The sequence below is a fragment of the Ciona robusta genome, chromosome 1 (assembly GCF_009617815.1).
Source record: "Ciona robusta chromosome 1, ASM961781v2".
NCBI lineage: Eukaryota > Metazoa > Chordata > Ascidiacea > Phlebobranchia > Cionidae > Ciona > Ciona robusta.
In genome coordinates this window covers 428,691-449,236 of record NC_143235.1, presented here as the reverse complement: position 1 = coordinate 449,236, position 20,546 = coordinate 428,691, and the positions used below count along the sequence as shown (strand labels likewise).

The following is a 20,546-nucleotide window of genomic DNA, read 5'->3' as shown; positions in this document are numbered from 1 at the left end:
CTCGAGCAGTTTTTACTCATTGCGCGTTTAAACGACTGTCGTTCTTTCTGTACGCATCTATCTATACACACTGCATGTAGGCTACCGATGTACTTTACTACAACACAGGGTCTTACCACGCGTAGGTTTAATTTTGGCGCGCTATGACCATCATGCCATACAATGACGTCATTACCGATGTGACGTAACGATGACGTATGACACGAGAATTGCAAACGAATATTGCATCCATTGTAACAATGCAAGCCATAGTAAAGGTCGAAATTCACCCTTTCGGACCCACAATGGCGCAGTTGGGGCTATTCCGGTGTTTCTGTGGCCCTGATGTAATGTTAATGTTATTTCTATAAATGACGTCGTTTCTTGGCAGTGTTCATGAATGAATGAAGTCTCCACTCGGTGTCAGCAGAGGCCTCTTCATCAATCGTACCAAGTTTTATCTCATACACTGGAAATGATACCCAACCATATTATGATGAAATTAAAAGCCTGTTTTTTAAACAGTTTGGTCCTATTGCATTATCTCATAGTGAGAAATAGGTTTTGGAGAAATCTGCCTAAATCTTGGGTCCCATACTCCCATATCGTGCCTGACTATAGGACCTCACCCATATAGAATGTGCATATACATTGTTGGGGTAATGGGACAAATCTGGCCTAAATCCCAGGTCCCATGGCGTGTCTCACTGTAGGACCTCACCTATATAGAACAGAATGTGCATATACAATGTTGGGGTAATGGGCCAAATCTGGCCTAAATCCCAGGTCCCATGGCGTGCCTCACTGTAGGACCTCACCCATATAGAATAGAATGTGCATATACATTGTTGGGGTAATGGGCCAAATCTGGCCTAAATCCCAGGTCCCATGGCGTGCCTCACTGTAGGACCTCACCCATATAGAATAGAATGTGCATATACATTGTTGGGGTAATAGGCCAAATCTGGCCTAAATTCCAGGTCCCATAGCGTGCCTCACTGTAGGACCTCACCCTTATAGAATAGAATGTGAATATACATTGTTGGGGTAATGGGCTAACTCTGGCTCAAACCCCAGGTCCCATGACATGCCTCACTGTAGGACCTCACCCATATAGAACAGAATGTGCATACACATTGTTGGGGTAATGAACCAACTCTGGTCTAAATCACAGGTCCCATGGCGTGCCTCACTGTAGGACCTCACCCGTATAGAGTAGAATGTGCATATACAATGTTGGGGTAATGGGCCAACTATGGCCTAAACCCCAGGTCCCATGGCATGCCTTACTGTAGGACCTCACCCATATAGAACAGAATGTGCACAAGTAAATATACGCGACTTACATCTGAGTTGAAACCTGGGTCCAATTTCTTTCAATTCAATATTTTTATGATCAGGTTTGGAATAATTATGATGTCGGAATGAAATAAAATCGTCTTCGTTTATAAAAGATATCGTTCGTTTTGATTCGTCCTTGGGAACAGGGAATAATGCTTGGAGGATCGTTTTCACCTGGAGATAAATTTGGTGGTTTGTAAATTTTCGTTTTCAAAAAGTTGTAAAAATGTCAGTGATTTTCTATATATATATATATGAGGCATAGGTGAAATGCCCAGTGTGCCTGGTGTGACATATTATCTCAACTTTTAAAACATGGGTGGCATCATATCTATATGTTTGACCACCCAAGTTTTGAGCTTAAAAATAGTTTTGCAGTAAATTTCAAAGATTAGGTAACAGGTTGTTAAAATGACCATAATTCTATAATTAACTTACCCTCTCGCCAAGTTTTGATTTAAAGTTGTGGAAAATAAGATGCGGGTAAACCTCGGACATTGTCCCAACATCTGGTATGTCGTGTCTCATCACACAGCCTGATATATTGAAGTACGCGGTTGGCCCGTATGGTAGATGGGATATTATTAAGCCATCTGTGGAGTTAATGTGTTTGATCATTAAAAGAGGTCTTTAAATACTAACTGGCAAAACCTATGTAAAAAGTAGCGCAAATTTAATATTTACCAAGTATAATGATTTTTAAAAGATTTTAAATTTTAAACGACAGAATTTATGCCGAACATATTTTAAATAATACAAAGAAATATATATTTAGATGAACATTTTATGTTTAATTTAACCTCATAATGGGAAAAGCTTTAATAATATTAACTAGGTTTTGCATTATTATAACATAGTGCTACAATTAAAGGATAAATACATTTCATTCATGTAGTCTAAAATAATAAACAAATTCTGAAATATTTGGATTATAACTATTATTACATTACTGTATACACATTGTTTGTTGTTAAATCATAAATAAAGATAATAGTTTTATTTTAAACAAAACAAAAGATAAAAAAATATATTTAAAACATAAGCTTTAGTGTTGTTTATTACCTGGGTTTCCTCTATGTTCATGCAGGATAATAAAGTCTGTGACATCATTAGCGCGACAAGCAGCAACTAATGCTTTCATTTCATGATTGCCACGATTGAGACGTTGAGAGTTCGGGAAGATTAATTTCACTTCCTGGGATATTATTAAACATATATTAGGGTGGGGAAGATGCGGGACCTTTCATTTTATTTTTATAGAAATCTAAAACCTATCCCCAACTACTCTCATAGGCCGTTGTTAAGTGTTTAAAGCACAACCGGGATATTTAGATATTACGAGTTTAAAGTACCCCATTTTTTCCCACTCTCAAAAATAACCTTTGCAATATAGGCGACAGGGCTTGTCAGGTAAACGAAACTTAACTTTTATCTGAAAACAGTCAAAATCTGCAGGAAACATTATCTAAAAAATTATTAACTGGTGAAATATTAAGATTATCAGCATCAACCTTAGCAAATTGTTTGAGCTTGGAGCTCGGATCCCTTGATGTCGTCACCATAATCTTGGGATCTTCAACCCCCACCCATTTATACTCATCATCTATGGAAGATTTCACCCCATCTCCCCCCTCGTCATCGTATTCGAGGTTCGTCTGGAGGTCGAGCGCATCTTTTCGCAACTCAGTCGGGATGCTCTTGTTTTCTGTGAAGATATAACGAGAATTTTTTATTTGGGGTTTTAGCTGAGTTAGTTTATAGACAAACCAAATTTGAATTTTGCAAAAAATCTGTTTTTTTTAGAGTTGAGTGCGTCATTACGCAACTCAGTGGAAACTGGGAATGCTCGTATTTCTGTTTAAAATAATGTGTTGCTTATCTACAATTGCCACAATCTTTCAAGCTATTGCAGTGTGTGGATAAACAGACATAACTTTTGTACATAATTAACTTAATCACCGTCAAGAGCATTTTTTAGTTTCCTTTTTCTTTCTTGGATAGATCTTTGTTTTTCTTCAATCGATTTACGATAAATATATTCCCTTCTTTCGCGTGCTTGGCGCCGAATCTATAAAAAATTCTAACTTTCTATTACATTAAATACAATGACAAACGGTAAGCTATATAGAAAAACAACAAAGAATTAGGAACAAAGACATTTGTTAAAACAATTATGCGTAAAAACTAAAGACTATTGCTATAAGATTATAAAGAGACAGATTTCAGTAGCTTAATAGCTGCAAGACACTTATATTACTGCTCAAACTTCATTTAAAAAATAAATAACTTAAAAAGTTTTTTATAAAGGGTAAAGGATTACAACAGCTTATTATTAAACCACAATCTATTGCAAAAAGTTAAACCATAAACTTACCATGATTTCTTGGCCAAACTCCGCTTTACTTGCTTTAAAATTGACAACAAAACTCAAATTTTAATTTAAAATACAAAGTTTATTCGGCACGAACATGTGCGTTCCGTTGGTTAGTTCGGCAAGTAATAACTTTTCTCTCAAAAGGTTGGGTGTATATTCGGGGAGTGAAATATAACATCATTGCCAACAACATAGCCGACGTATGTAATTATCATGACGTCATATATTATGAAGTCAAGGTTTTTCTTCTAGTTTAAAACTTTAATAAATTTACCAAAACTAATATTTACAAGCTGTCAATCAACGCTCTGCACCGCAATTTGTGTCTCTACTGCCAGCGTGCGGCCCAATCTTTTTAGCTATTTCGGTTTCGTTCGCAAATTTGCTTCACCAAGAATACTACAATACATACGACAACTGTTTTTCATTTTATTTTATTTATAACAGCAGCGCAAAATATTGTACAAAATAACACAGTATTGTCTTGAGAGTTGCTTGCTGTAAAATAGAAACAGGAATAAATTACCTTCATAGTTTATGTGGCTGGCGTTGGTGGAAAGCCACTACGGCACGACAAGCCCCCAGCCAATGGTAGTGGGTTTCTACTCTGGTGAGAAACCCTTGCGGGATTTTACTGTCCACGCAGGTTAAAGAACCGCAATAGACAAAAAATGCACACACCGTGCACAACAAACACACAGAGACAAAAAGACAAAAATAATACAACGACGTGCACAAAGAAAATGTGACTAAAATACACAACAGCTCATTCATACAAAAAAGGGGGCAATTATAAAAAAGTAATTAACGCGGACATAATCGTTGAAATATCTACAAATAAAATACAGTTCAAATCCTGAAGGATAATCATCTGCAGTGTACACCATATTGAATGTCCGACCGCAAGGAGTCGAAGTCAACAACAGCTCCGCACGTCCCAATTAAAAGGTAAATCGCCATGTTGGTACCGCGATACTCTCGTCGTATCTTCACACCATATAATATCGTTCGGATGTTACGCACCGCATCGACCGTTACAAAACTGCATCAGGTTGTTACGAACCGCATTAACAGTGACCGAAATAACCGAGCGTAGCATCACTGGCGGCGACGTCCACGCAACAACCTGACCGTGACGTAACTCAATCAAAACTGACGTAACCGCACCGAACGCAGGGTCATGACAATGCTCTGACCCACCGTATCGACGTCGTAGCGTAATTGTGACGTGGCCATCGTCCCAATCACGCTACATGGCGCTTAAATACAAAAATAGGGTTTAATTTATAAAGATTATATTTATATGCGCATATTATACTGCGTGTTAATATTTCTCGAGTATTTGTGTACCAACACAGCGTTCTCACCAAGCGATCAGGACAATACAGAATCGCTGAAGGGTTCGACCTTGTAGACGAAGTACCCAATAGAGTGTACAACAACAAAATCTGACCCAGCAAGATGTTCGCCATAGTTTCATCGCATATATTTCATGGACATGCAAAATGCACTACAGCAGTGACTGACTAAAAATAGCTGGCAACATTAGGTCCAGCAGAATAAGAATACAACAGCGCAGACAAGACACACATACAACACACAACTCATACTTATAATACTCAAACCTCTGTATCCTTTATCGGCGTCTTCGTCTTTGTTCTTTGTCTGCAAAACAAACGTAATAGTTAACAATACATTTAAAACATTTACGATTTTTTACGACAGTATTAGTTTCAAGTAACATTATGCCTTGTTTCGTTAACACTTGCTATAATTGCAATGGTTACGTCATATCTTACAGTTTAATGTTTACAAAAAAACTATTATTAGTTGTGTTAAAGAAATCTTCATAAGAACTGATAATATAAAATACCTTGCGCTTTTCTTCGGCAGCTTTATTCGCTGACTTTTCTGCAACAAACTGATCGTTAAACATCGGTTTGTATATTATTACGTCATAATTACCTTCATTTTTCTTTCATTCCATGGTCCGCTTGATCCTCTGTGACGTCACATACCATGTGTTCTAAATATATCGAAGATGTTAAAACTATTTGAAACGAAGTGGTGTGACAAAACAATGAACTTACGAAGTGGGTTCTTCTATTGCGTCATCACCACTTCGTGACGTCACATCATCGATGTTTCTAGAAAAGAGCTTATGTACGTAACAATGCCAATTGTGATTTATACTTTACCAATTCTTTGATCTTCTTGCTTCGCGCTTATAGCGCAAATATAATTAAAATATACAAGTAATGTGCCTTGTACCGACGCAAAACGCGCATGGGGCCCCATGATAAAATCGCAAAACGCACGCGTAGAAAAAATCGCATTGTGACGTAGAAAGTATACGGTCGAGCTATGACCTATAACGTAACCAACACGAGCGAAAGCGATTATATCTACTATGACGTAACTATCATACGCAGCGATTGTGACGTAACAAACGAAGCGTTGGTGCAAACCGATGTCGCGTCGCGAGTGACCTATACGTATTATGACGTGATAAAGAACGGTGACGCAAATTCTGAAATAAACAGGTTTAATATTCGAATAAATTAAAAATATTTAAAACGCAAGGCACAATACTTGTTACCAGCGTTTTCTAAGTTTGTTATTCATAATATTAATATAAAACAATATCAAATATATTTCCATTTAAAAGTATATAAAGAATATTTATTTAATAAATTAATAGTTTAATGCTTGCAAAAAGTATTTCAATAATAGTTCGTTTGTTTAATAATACTTAACTTAATTGTTAAAATACATTCCACATTAGTTGCAGAACCAACTTCAACCAACCATCCACGTAGTGTAACTGCCACGCATTGGAAGGCGAGTGTTTTGTAAGCGAGGAATGCGAGCCAATCAACCAAAAGCGGGGAGGGCTAATCAACGTTGAAAAGTGTTGCCTGTGGTTTTGTTTTGTACATTTTTTTCTTCCCCTTAAAGTTAGCCATACCAAAGCTGACTGTAAACACTGCTTTTAAAGTTACTTTTAAAAACGCTGTTTTAACCATAGTCGTTTAGATTCTTTCATGGGCTGTGATAGCGTAGCAAATATAGTTACTTATAGACTCTACTTTGTGTTTGTAATACGCGTGTTTGGGCTTTAACACAATGCGAGGATAAACTAGCGATTATGGAAACAGCCACGCTTTTTAACTGACACCTTCACATATGTTATCCGTAGCGTGTTTTAACGACTGGCGTTTTGCTGTTGATTCTCTTCTCTTCGTATTTTTTAAAATATAAAGATTTTTGCTACCGTTTTCCAAGAGGTAACGCCAAACTATGTTACGCGACAAACAACTTACAATAAGCCAGCGTAGTAAACAAACAAAACAACCAAGTTTTGGCAAGTTCATACTGTGATAAATATCAAACAAAATGTTCTAATTACGAGCATGCTTTTTACAGCTAAGGAAAGTAGTTTCTCCTCACCTGCAGCCGTTGGCAACTAACCACAGTTTATTTTCTATCCGGTGGCTTACAACGGTCCAAGAATGCCGTGCCGTTCGTGCCGATGTCGGTTATATTTGTTCGGACTGTTGAATTTGGACCTGGCGCCACTGCGCATGCGCAATCGGAACGAATTTATCACGACACTGAAACGTTTTGGCAGCTTCGTGTGTTTGCCGCTAAACAAACTGATTCATCGAACATAAGTTCAACATGCACGATGTGATATGCGTGTGCCCTGTAAGTCAAGGTGAAAAATAAGATAAAATTTTTAAAACGATGAAATATGTTAAATATTGTATCCGCAAGGTAGCGGTAGAGTAGATGCAAAATTTGCACTGATTATTTTGATTGTAAACAAATTTAACCTATCGCTGCTACTGTCACTATTGTTTAACAAAATCTATCACCGACAACAATGTTATCTCGCATCTCATCAAATTCCGCGATCGCGATTTAATTATAACGTCATAGTTAACATTTATGACGACATCATTCGATAACAAACCAGGTTTACCCTGGCGTAGAATGGCGTTTTATTTGCCACCCACTGTGAGTTGCTTTTTATAAAGTTCCACCCTTTTTAGTCATAGCTGTTATATTTATTTTATTCGTAGCGTGTTATAACGACTGTCGTTTTGTTTTTAATTCCCATTTCTTCGTTGTGGTAATTGAATAGAACTTTTAAAGCTTATGCGCAAAACAGCAGATGCTTATTATTTTGGTTAAAAAACATTTCAGTTTAAATTAGTGCTAATAAACTTTAATAATCTCAATGTATTGGATCTCATTAACCTATGTTTCAACCCAGAGGTAACTTGGACCAGTGCCACACATCTGGTTATTGCGTGCAGCACCTGACGTATTCGTTACAGAAGAAAAACGCAAATATAGCGGGCGTGGTTAGGACGATACGGCTCCTTATAAATGACTTTGAGGAAACATTTTCAGAATTCTCTTCAAGATGTTGAAGTTGTGTCTTATCTTGTTTTGTGCGGGAATTGCGGCGGGTAAGTTGGTATAGTTTATCTAAAATATTTCGTTTTAATTTATAAAAGCTTTTATTTTCGTTTAATACCAATGCTCCAATTGATTATAAAGCACCTGAGTTAGATTAAATAAATGTGATGTTTATTAAATAAAATCGCCTATGATTTTGAATACACGCAGATCGATGCTTATTATTCGTTACCAAATATTTGGATTTCGTTACTCGCTGTAAAAAACGACCTAAGTTTAAAGTTACAATTGCCTACACAAATAAGTTACTTTATTACCGCAGGTTTGCAATGTTGGACATGCGATAATGTGTTCAGTCACCAGGATTGTCTCGACCAAGGAAGACTGGTAACCTGCGATGATAGTCAGGTAACAACGTCATGATAACGTCATATGTTGATGACGTCATGCGATGACGTATTATGACTTTGGGGCGTGGATGTGTATTTTTAAGTATGTACATTTTATTTGTGAGATATTTTCGTGTTATGGTGACGTCATAGATAAATTATGACGTAACAATATATTCTGATGACGTCATTTTTATACTTTATCCAGTCCTGAAGATTCGTAAATCCCCAAACACGAAATAACTATTTATATTGTTTCTACAGACCACGTGCCAGATCGAGCTACGTCACGGGGGTTGGGGGAATAACCCGTTGATTAAGAAATCTTGTAAACAACTTACAGCGTGTGGTTCGAATCATATGCAGGTGAGATGGTTAGTCCTCTCCACCGTTGTAGTGGTGTAACGTTATGTTGTGGTAATCGTGTTTCGTTTGCTTCGTGTATTGGTCATTCACCTTCCAATACATATAGCGAGTCAATTCGAAATCATGGCCACGGGCTACACTATGTTATATCTGTTAGAATACGTTGTTATGATGTTTGATTGGTATATTTTGTATACTGCTGGTAGGGCTATGGAAAATGCATTATATTGTCGGGTAAGATGGGACATCTTTAGCACATAATATCCAAATATCCTGATCGTGTTTTAAACAAATAACAACGGTTTATGGGAGTCGTGAGGATACGGTTTTATAATTCTTTGAATGTTCTTTGTTCACTTTATCAGTTGGGACGGGAAAATAAAATGAAAATGTGTCCCGTCTTCCCCCACTCTACTATATATTATTGTACATTTAAAAGGTTTTGATTTCTTCGTGTTATTGCTAACAAAGATTTGAATAATGTAAATACGTTAAAATGTATTTGTGACGTAATAACATGCTTTACGACGTAGTTATACCTTCTCAGGACCTGGGATCAGCGTCGATTACCAACCTTGACACGCAGTGTAATATGAAACCTCCGTCATCTGTGTGCAGATGTTGTTGTAATACGGATGGTTGTAACCATTATGTGATGACGTGTGACCAGTTAGGGGGGAGGGGAGGTAAGATGGGACATAGTGGTTATGGGGCAAGAAGGGATGCAGGGTGGTTTGACATCAATGTATATTTGATTTGTGTGTGTAAGTTCACACTTTCGTAACAGTAACTGAATCACGCCCCGGGTATCGCCCAACTAAACAAACCGATGTGACCTATTCACCAACCGGTTTTTGTGAATTCCCTGAACCGTATATTCAGTCGCCAAATCGTGCTTTAGTTTGAGATATAACGCTGATGTGGTGTATGAGAATAGGACGTCCGTGGTTGTGGTTCAGTATCAGCAAATCTGCGATTAGTGTGGCGGATTAACGGCTGGAATGTATACAACATGATGGGCATGAAAAGTCAAATTCTTCGATATTTCTTTAGAAAGAATATTAAAGGCAAATTAGGATTAGGCGTATCGAATTATCGCCGCAGGTGAAGATAAAACGTTCATTTCTGGTTAAACCAGGTTGTTTAGATTTTGAACTCCAATTATGGCATCAAAATTTTATTAAGGTGGATCCTGTAAGAGGCTGAGAGCACCTCGTAATGGTAGGATGAAGTGTACCGGAGGCAACGGCCCTCTAAGTTCATGTGTGTTTACATGTAACCGGGGCTATATGATGATTGGTGCGGCTGTATCAACATGCGGTAAGTCACTGGGATGCTATGGTCAAATAATCCAAGAAATCTGGGCGTGGCTTTGCAATGTAAACCAGTTAAACTGCCGTGTTTGCTGGGAAACAGTGTAGCTAATATAATCTGTTTACATTTGAAATATTTTCGTTAGTGACGTCACAAAACCAATTGTATGCAAATAATAAGCTTTTATGATTCAATAGATTACTTCAGTACGAGAGATAACCCCGCCCCTATTTGTGAGCCAATCAAATGCGAGTATCCGGTGGTACCACAAAATGGGTCTGTGACGTGTACAAGAGGTCGCGCGGTCGGCAGCAGATGCAGGTCTTTATTTTGTAATAAATAAATATTGGTGACATAGCATGCCTCGCTGTACGACCTCACCCATATAGAATAGAATGTCATATACATTGTTAGGGTAATGAGCCAACTTTGGTCTAAATCCCAGGTCCCATGGCGTGTCTCACTGTAGGACCTCACCCATATAGAATAGAATGTGCATATACAATGTTGGGGTAATGGGTCAACTCTGGCCTAAATCCCAGGTCCCATGGCATGCCTCACTGTAGGACCTCACCCATATAGAATAGAATGTACATATACAATGTTAGGGTAATGGGCCAACTCTGGTCTAAATCCCAGGTTCCATGGCATACCTCACTCTAGGACCTCACCCATATAGAATAGAATGTGCATATACAATGTTGGGGTAATGGGCTAACTCTGGCTTAAATCCCAGGTCCCATGGCATATCTCACTGTAGGACCTCACCCATATAGAATAGAATTTTACCTATCATTGGCATATACAAAACATAACATCCATTACATGTATTTGTATATTTATTATCTATCACTCAATGCATACCTTGTTAATCTAATACAGATATAACTGCGATGAAGGCTACAAGTTGGTCGGTGCAACGCACATGACATGCACAGAGGAAACCATGGGTGGGACTTATGGTTTATGGAGTAGAATGCCACCTGTATGCCAACGTAAGTATCTATGTTGGTTAGGTTGTGTATGAGATCCTGGGAAATAGGCCAGAGTTGGCCCATTACCCCAACATTGTATATGCACATTCTACTCTATATGAGTGAGGTCCTACAGTGAGGAACGCCACGGGACCTGGGATTTAGGCCAGAGTTGGCCCATTACCCCAACATTGTATATGCACATTCTATTCTATATGAGTGGGGTCCTACAGTGAGGCACACCATGGGACCTGGGATTTAGGCCAGAGTTGGCCCATTACCCCAACATTGTATATGCACATTCAATTCTATATGGGTTAGGTCCTACAGTGAGGCAAGCCATTGGTTCCGAGTCGTGCCATTAGCTCAAATATCTACTGCTAAGTAGCCAGTATGTAAATTTAATTAATAAAAAGGACCGAAAACCGACTTCATGTAAAATCTAGTTTGGAAAATTAAAATTTATAACGGGCGGGAAATCGGATCATTCAAAACCGACAATTGTTGGCAATGTTAGATTAAAAATATTTTACAAATAAGGTTCATATATGTAGCATCATACCTTAACATTGAAATGTAACGTTTGATTTGACTCTAAATCAAATATTTTGTCCCCAGCCAAACAATGCCCGTTGCAGAACCTCCGCAACGGGAGGATAGATTGCACCAACTCCAACTTTGTCGGATCAACTTGTGCCTTAATTTGCAGTGCCGAGTTAGGTTATCAAGTGTACCCACCGACCACACAAGCCCTCAACTGTCAATCAAATGAGGAATGGGACAAAGCGATGCCTTGTTGCTCACGTGAGTGGATTCCATGGAAGCCATGGTTACTGCGGTTTGGAAATTAATAAGAGAAACTATTTTCTCACAACCAACGAAATCTAATAATCAGAGTTCGTCCTAGTACGTTGTAATTAGTGGTCAACCATCTAAATAAACATTAACGTGTTTTGCGGTTGGGAATCCCAAACCACATGTTAGTGAATCAGCGTGTTAGTAAACCATGTTTATATATAACATGTTCCAATGGCTGTTGTGTCAATGCAACTGATTTAGATTTTGTACGTTTTCCTACAAATCAAATCTGAAAAAATAAGACTGTAAGGTTTCGGGGTTATTGGCCAACTCTGTTCTAAACCCTACGATTCCCCTAGCAAAGCTGTAAGATCCCGCACTTCGATAATATAAGGTTTAAACGCTACGCCACGATTGAAGTTTAGAGTTATGTATATATGTATGAATATAAAGGCTCACGGTCGAGTTACATACCATGGTATACTGAAGTGATCACTTCAGTATACTATGGTAATACCTAATCCATTAAAACGTATACAACTGAGGTATACTATATTTGAAAACTGTTGCAAAAAAACTTTACATTGATATTAATATTCAAAGGTAAATAAGCAAACCTTTCAACGTAATTTATTCTTAGGTCCCTGCCCACCGTTTGCCGTGATGGACTTCGTAGTTGTACTTGATTCGTCGTCATCTGTTGGTCGTTCAAACTGGAACAAAATGAAAGCATTTGTTAGAAGTTTTATCGCGTAAGTACGAGGTTCGAAACCTACATCCGCTACATGCTGCATATAAACAGTACAGCAACCTTATAACTAGTACAATCTACCATATGTTCTCTATCTTCATGTGTCTAATAAGTACTGGGTTCGAAACCTACATCCGCCACATGCTGCATGTAAACAGTATGGCTACTTTATGGTTACAATAACTGTGGCATTTTTTGTCCCATGTTAGTATGTGTCTAGTGAGTTACAGGTTCGAATCCCAGAGCAAGTAAGTGGTGATGTTTAAAATAAAGTATAAATATTTAATAATGTCGAATCACTATAAAGCTACTGTAACGTTAAAGTTAATTTAGTACCATCCTGCCTGCAACAGGAATACACAATAGATCAGATGACACATTGTCATTGCATGTATACTTTATATATAGTAGGAGACACAATCACTGTACAAAGCAATGTAATTGTTAAGAGACAAAATATATACGACACACTCACCATGTTTATACAACCAATATATACGTCGTTGTAATATTCCATTTTCTCCACAGTGACTTTAGTATACGTGATGACGCTACACACGTAAGCGTGGTAAGGTACAACCGTCACGTGGATACAACTACACAGGTATAATACGTGTGTTTAATTACAATGTAGGGTAAGGTGTATATATATCATAACTTGATCAACACAGATTCTATTGGACGACCACCCTAATAGTTCGGAAGATTTGCTTGCAGCATTCGACAGGATACCTTACAATGGGAGTGGTAAGCATGAGTATTGACCACATTTCATTATCTAGCTTATTAACAACGCTATTTAAGAGTCATGAGGATACGGTTATATAATTATGTAGATATTCTTTGTTTACTACCAAATGGGACGATAAAAAGAATGATATCATAGATCACCATAAACATCTATGTATACTACGTTGTATTTATGTTATTCTTATAATGTGGTCGCTGTTACATTGTTATATTACAGGCACACGCACTGGGCAAGCACTCAACTACACAGCCGGTACATTAATACCAACAGGCAACCGACCCAACGCTAGAGATGTCGTTTTACTTATAACTGACGGTGCGTCACAGGATGACGTAGTGGTGCCGTCACAAAACTTACATGCAACTGGCGCCTTGGTGAGTTATTGGGAGTATAAATGCATAAAGTACTGATATATGTTTGTACAGGGTAAATCGTAAGTGGACACGAGGTGTATATAACCATAGTATACTGAAGTCACTTAGTATACTATGATATAACAGAACACTTATATGGTATAACGACTGTTGCTGCCCCGCCGTGCGGGACGAGATGCATGAAACAGAACACCCGCGTTATAACAACTGTCGTTTTTCCGCAACGTTGGTTCAGTAAAATTTAAGTATTTTTAAAGAGAAATTCAAACTCAAAGGGGAAATTCAAATCTCGTTACGCCTTGTAACAACAACATCATAAAATCTAATTCACTTCCTTACAAACAATCTTAGGTATTCGTTTTACCTGTCCAACCTCCCCGAGTTCGTCTTCGCATGGATGAGATCTACACCATAGCTGGCAATCGTGCCAATGTTATCACAGATGCATTGGAGGGCGGCTTCGCAGCTCTTGATGAAGAATTCGCCGGCAGAATCAGCCAACTGCTTTGTGCATCTCCTTGCCCGTTGAACTAACGCATCATACCTTGGTATAGTGGGGTGGGGGAAGATGGGACACATTTAGAACATAATATTTAAATATCTTGATCGTGTTTTAAACAATCACCAACGGTCCATGGGAGTCGTGAGGATACGGTTTTATAATTCTTTGAATATTCGCCTATCTTCCCCAATCCTACTATACATCTGGATATTATTTTAACTTTTACAATCAATGAGCTTGTTTAGGTTCTGCATCTGTATATGAATCTACACGTTATAATAAGCATTAGTTATGTGGCTATTTATGTATAGTAGGTTGGGGTAAGATTGGCTTTGTTATTATTCCCTTTTATCGTCTTATTTGGTGGCAAACAAGGTATAATCAAAGAAATAAATATATACCCGTATTGTTGGGGCTTTTAAATAGCGTTTTCAACTGTTCAAAACACGAATGAGAAATCTGAGTCATTATGTGTGTTAACGGTATCCATCTTACCCCACACTTCTATCTACGTTTACCTAACCATTGCTCCAGCCACTTATTTCATCGATGACGTAACATACATATCTTTACTACGTCATAATATAAACTGTGTAATACTAGAATCGTTTAAGATTTTATCGACTGCCTTGAATACAAACTTGTGGTGTTGGAAACATTATGCCTTGGTAAATATTATCTAATATAATACCATACCGGGTATACACAATATAATACACAATAATACACAATACCATACATGTTGCCATAGCATAGCACAGCATCTAGTGTTGCATGTAAACACTCCCAAACTCGTAATGCTATGGTTATATCACACTGCTACTACAAGCATTCACCACATAATCAATACTAACAACCCAAAGCCACCACGTGCGGATATAACCCTACCAAACCAACAAGTATAAAGCAACCACCGCATTTGGACTTGTGTAAATATTATTGCTTGGTAACTACAGAACTACTATTTACAATCACAACACCAATACTATAACTATACAGTTACCATATATATGTGACAAACTCTTGCTGGTGCTTACTTTACTATTACCGCATAGCTAGTTGCTGCACAAGCGTTTACTATAAACGACCGTGCAATAGTAGGCGACCACCAATCAACGCGCAAACGTTGAATCCACGCCACGCGTTTAATTATATGCGCCATCAACGTGGAACGCCTATTCCACTTTAATGGGAAAGATTTTGTATTTATCTCAAGTTTTGTGTAGTAAGGTAGGGGAAGACAGGACACCTTTAGCTTATTATATTCAAATACCCTGATCGTGTTTTAAACAATTAACAACGGTCTATGGGAGTCGTAGGGATACGGTTTTATAATTCTTTGAATATTCTTAGTTATTCTTAACACAAAATGGGACGCGAAAGTAAAAAAGTATCCCATCTTCCCCCACCCTACTATATATTCATGTTTACCCATCAGTGACCACTGGGTTTTAAGAAAAAACCATTGCCTTGACGAAGGCGACCTAATTAGAGTCTCGACACGTTGCTCAACCAAATAATAAATTGCTGAAAGAGTTAGCTAGCTAGACCTGATTCCAATACTACGCCTGGCAACAGCTTATATAAACAATAGTCTGTAGGAAAACACACGAGTATATGCATGGTATATATTGTGTAGGCGACGAGCAAAGGTAAGTTGTTTGTACTTCGTACACTCGTTGTTAAAACTAATAAAATTAGAACATATAGATATATAAGTGCCGACGCGAATAGATTATCTAGCATTGCTTCGAACTACGTATGTAAGTTGTCGTCACGCGTAATATGACGTCAGACAACCTGTACAAACGAGTTTTCATAAGGGCGCTAGATGTCTCTATAGAGTTAAAATCATGCAAAATGTTCTTCGTATAAAATCGTAGTAAAATAAACGATAAGTTGAAGCCAGGTTGGAACTTGAGTTTATGATTGAAGAAATTCATCAGTGACGTAACAATGAAGATTGTGGCATAGATTGCGTGTTTAACTTGCATGGCAACTTTGGGAAGGCAACTTTGATAGAATATTTACAAAAAAACTGAAAATTAAAATATTTTTATCATTTGTTTGAGTGACGAGCAACTTTATAAATTATTCTAGATAAAGACAAATAATTGCAATTTATTTTTAAAAATAGTATAATTTGTTTATCTTTTCGTGACGGAGCATCGACAGTCATTACAACACGGATTTTGAGACCCATATACAATTACATTCGGGACCCATATACTAAACACATGTTTTGAATATTTGTTGTAGATCTCATTGCTTTTGAGTGACTGTTATATAATTAAATTTGGAATCTACATAATAACATAATATAGTAGAGTGGGGGAAGATTAGACACCTTTTTCGTTTAGTTTTCTCTTTCCATTTGGTAGTAAACAAAGAACATTCAATGAATTATAAAACCTTATCCTCACAACTCCCATAGACTGTTGTTAATTGTTTAAAACACGATCAGGCTATTTGGATATTATGTGCTAAAAGTGTCCCATCTTCCCCCACCCTATTATATCATAATATCCATCTCGTTATAAAAGAACTTGCTGAAATAAAAATTAGGACCCACAGACCAATACATTTGCGAACCACCTATAAACCCAATTTCCATAATACCCCATTGTACAATGTGTCCCATCTTACCTCAAATATCTTTAGCTATGTACATCGACCTTCTGCGTCTCCTCATGCACAAGAATACAACAAGTGCAATCAATATAATAAGAACGATACCAGCGATGACACCAAGCACTATCGCTACTGTACGGAAGGTGGCTGAAATATGAGGGGAAGTTAGTTACATCTACAGTCTAATGTCTGTTTATTATAGATCAATTAAACATGGATTAAAACGTAGATTTTCTAACAATATATGATAATATTAAGCTTGGTTTAATTTCTTCACAATTAATATATGATAAAATATATTTACCTCATGAATGTAATAGTGTGAAGGGAGATAGCAACAGTTAATAAAAACACTATATATCCATTTATTTAATAGATTACAATAACAACGGTCATGTACGAGGTGTAGGTGTGGTAGGTACGAGTAATGAGACAACTCTGACCTGTCACCACACTACCAAGAAAATAGTATTTTTCATATATTATCAATATAGCAAAGAGATGGGAATTAGCAACTTTAAATTTATTAAAACATGCTATGTTTAAACATAAGACTAAGAATGTTTAAATAAAGTTATTAAAATCGTTGCAAAATATTAATTACCTGGTTGGTCACAACGTGGACCAGTAAAAGATTCCGTGCATCTGTGGATATAAAGTGGTTTAAATATTGTTGGAGTTAATTAATGTTTGTATTTAATTTGAAAAGGAGACTGACGATGCCATTTAGGCCAAATATAATCAATTCTATTATAAAATTGGTTAGACTTGATTTTTGTCCTTTACTTTTTCATAGCACCAGATATCGACTACATTTTTTACACAAGAATCGTCCAACTCTATGAGCACCAGATCAGGGTCAAATTCTCGAAATTTATTCCAGTTAACTTAACAACTTCACCGATGGTTGCTACTTACATGCACACTGGGTTTCCAACCACGGATGAAGGCAAGCATCTTGCTCCATTCAAACAATAACCCGTTGTACATTGACCTGGAGGTTATATGAGTGTTTATACAATGATCAATGTTGTGTATTACATTCTTATACACCAGACACACATGGTGTATCCATACACCTCATGCTCACTGTCAAGCTATAGCATGAGTGTCTTCTTATACACCAGACACACATGGTGTATTCATACACCTCATGCTCACTGTCGAGTTATAACATGGGTGTCTTATACACCATACACACATGGTGTATTCATACACCTCGTGCTCACTGTCAAGTTATAACATGGGTGTCTTCTTATACACCAGATACACATGGTGTATTCATACACCTTATACTCACTGTTGAGTTATAACATGGGTGTCTTCTTATACACCAGATACACATGGTGTATTCATACACCTCATGCTAACTGTTGAGTTATAACATGGGTGTCTTGTTATACACCAGACACACATGGTGTATTCATACACCTCATGCTCACTGTCGAGTTATAACATGAGTGTCTTCTTATACACCAGACACACATGGTGTATTCATAAACCTCATGCTCACTGTCAAGTTATAACATGAGTGTCTTCTTATACACCAGACACACATGGTGTATTCATACACCTCATGCTAACTGTTGAGTTATAACATGGGTGTCTTGTTATACACCAGACACACATGGTGTATTCATACACCTCATGCTCACTGTCGAGTTATAACATGAGTGTCTTCTTATACACCAGACACACATGGTGTATTCATAAACCTCATGCTCACTGTCAAGTTATAACATGAGTGTCTTCTTATACACCAGACACACATGGTGTATTCATACACCTCATGCTAACTGTTGAGTTATAACATGGGTGTCTTGTTATACACCAGACACACATGGTGTATTCATACACCTCATGCTCACTGTCGAGTTATAACATGAGTGTCTTCTTATACACCAGACACACATGGTGTATTCATAAACCTCATGCTCACTGTCAAGTTATAACATGAGTGTCTTCTTATACACCAGACACACATGGTGTATTCATACACCTCGTGCTCACTGTCGAGTTATAACATGAGTGTCTTCTTATACACCAGACACACATGGTGTATTCATACACCTCATGCTCACTGTCGAGTTATAACATGGGTGTCTTCTTATACACCAGGCACACATGGTTTATTTATACACCTCGTGCTCACTGTCGAGTTATAACATGAGTGTCTTCTTATACACCAGGCACACATGGTGTATTCATACACCTCATGCTCACCGTCGAGTTATAACATGGGTGTCTTCTTATACACCAGACACACATGGTGTATTCATACACCTCATGCTAACTGTTGAGTTATAACATGGGTGTCTTCTTATACACCAGACACACATGGTGTATTCATACACCTCATGCTCACTGTCGAGTTATAACATGAGTGTCTTCTTATACACCAGACACACATGGTGTATTCATAAACCTCATGCTCACTGTCAAGTTATAACATGAGTGTCTTCTTATACACCAGACACACATGGTGTATTCATACACCTCATGCTCACTGTCGAGTTATAACATGGGTGTCTCCTTATACACCAGACACATAAACCTTCTGAATGTAACTTACCAACACAATGTGTGTTGTTGAGTAATTGTGTTCCAGGATTGCAGTCGCACGCAAACGAACCATCAGTGTCTCTACATGTTGCCAACGTGCATGGGTTCGATGATAAGCACTCATTGACGTTGGTACATGATGTTCCATTGCCAGTATACCCAGTATTACATGTACAAGTCACTGGTGTTGTTGTGGCACCACATGTGGCATTAGCATGGCAGTTGTCACACACAAAAGCTGAAAATAAAAATATTGATTATTATTTCAGGATAAAGGATTCAATACTTCAATCTGTTTTTGGCAAACCAAATTTTTAAAACTCATATTTACAATTTTACACAACGCATGCTGGTACTTTTACTATTGGCAAACAGATTGAGTAATTTGGTAAACATGTACCATGAATAGATCACTGAAGTTCCCAACCACGATATATAAAAGAAAAAAACATACATGCATTATTTCTTTGATAGTGTTTAGGTTTGAATGCACAAAGAGTTAGAAAGTTATTGCACAAACTTACGAAGGCAATTTCCACCAGATTTGAAATACCCTGCGTCGCAAATACACTCAAAGTTTGCCCCTGTGCCAGCCGAACATCTGGAGTTATTTCCACAAGGTAAATTCACACATGGACTTATAGCTGTGGAGGTATAAAGGTGTGTTGAATGAAGGTAACAACATATGGCTTATTATCATAAGGATATAGTAGGGGATGGGACAGAGCACATAATATCCAAATATCCTGGTCGTGTTTTAAACAATTAACAACGGTCTATTGGAATTGTGAGATGCGGTTTTATAATTAAATGTTGGTTGTTTAATTTTTATTAAATGTTCTTTGTTTACTGCCAAATTGGACGAGAAAATAGAATGAAAGGTGTCCCATCTTCTTTCCACCCTACTATATATTATAACACATGTAAGACAATGGTGGGCCTGGTCATTGGCTGAATACATGCATTGGCTGAATACATGCACATACATGCACACATAGAAAACATTAGGTGT

At 37.6% G+C, this 20,546-nt stretch overlaps 3 protein-coding genes across 5 annotated transcripts in view; 1 reads left to right on the top strand and 2 right to left on the bottom strand.

The window, feature by feature from the left end:
* Positions 1-110: 110 nt before the first annotated feature.
* Positions 111-3,844, bottom strand: LOC149741068 (U3 small nucleolar ribonucleoprotein IMP4-like). Its single transcript, XM_089881337.1, has 7 exons — positions 3,695-3,844; positions 3,280-3,388; positions 2,832-3,025; positions 2,383-2,515; positions 1,759-1,913; positions 1,326-1,494; positions 111-448 (listed from the first exon to the last, which is right to left on the bottom strand). Exons 1-7 carry the CDS (start codon positions 3,695-3,697, stop codon positions 345-347), a joined length of 867 nt encoding a protein of 288 aa, XP_089737463.1. The 5' UTR covers positions 3,698-3,844; the 3' UTR covers positions 111-344.
* A 4,132-nt stretch (positions 3,845-7,976) lies between these two features.
* Positions 7,977-14,997, top strand: LOC149741067 (uncharacterized). Its single transcript, XM_089892339.1, has 13 exons — positions 7,977-8,172; positions 8,445-8,530; positions 8,776-8,877; positions 9,425-9,563; positions 10,063-10,197; positions 10,389-10,512; positions 11,074-11,186; positions 11,784-11,969; positions 12,604-12,715; positions 13,243-13,318; positions 13,386-13,461; positions 13,682-13,839; positions 14,191-14,997. The coding sequence occupies exons 1-13, from the start codon at positions 8,127-8,129 to the stop codon at positions 14,371-14,373; spliced, it is 1,536 nt and encodes a 511-aa protein (XP_089748465.1). The 5' UTR covers positions 7,977-8,126; the 3' UTR covers positions 14,374-14,997.
* A 958-nt stretch (positions 14,998-15,955) lies between these two features.
* LOC149741066 (uncharacterized) overlaps positions 15,956-20,546 on the bottom strand; it is a 59,956-nt gene continuing 55,365 nt past the window's right edge. For all 3 annotated transcript variants that reach the window (XM_089891138.1, XM_089891143.1, XM_089891150.1), the window contains 6 exons: positions 20,059-20,178; positions 19,545-19,772; positions 17,891-17,966; positions 17,577-17,617; positions 16,988-17,119; positions 15,956-16,379 (listed from right to left, as the gene is read on the bottom strand). In XM_089891138.1, the coding sequence (XP_089747264.1) occupies positions 16,989-17,119; positions 17,577-17,617; positions 17,891-17,966; positions 19,545-19,772; positions 20,059-20,178 (596 nt within the window). In that variant the 3' untranslated portion in view covers positions 15,956-16,379; position 16,988. The remainder of the gene's footprint in view (positions 16,380-16,987; positions 17,120-17,576; positions 17,618-17,890; positions 17,967-19,544; positions 19,773-20,058; positions 20,179-20,546) is intronic.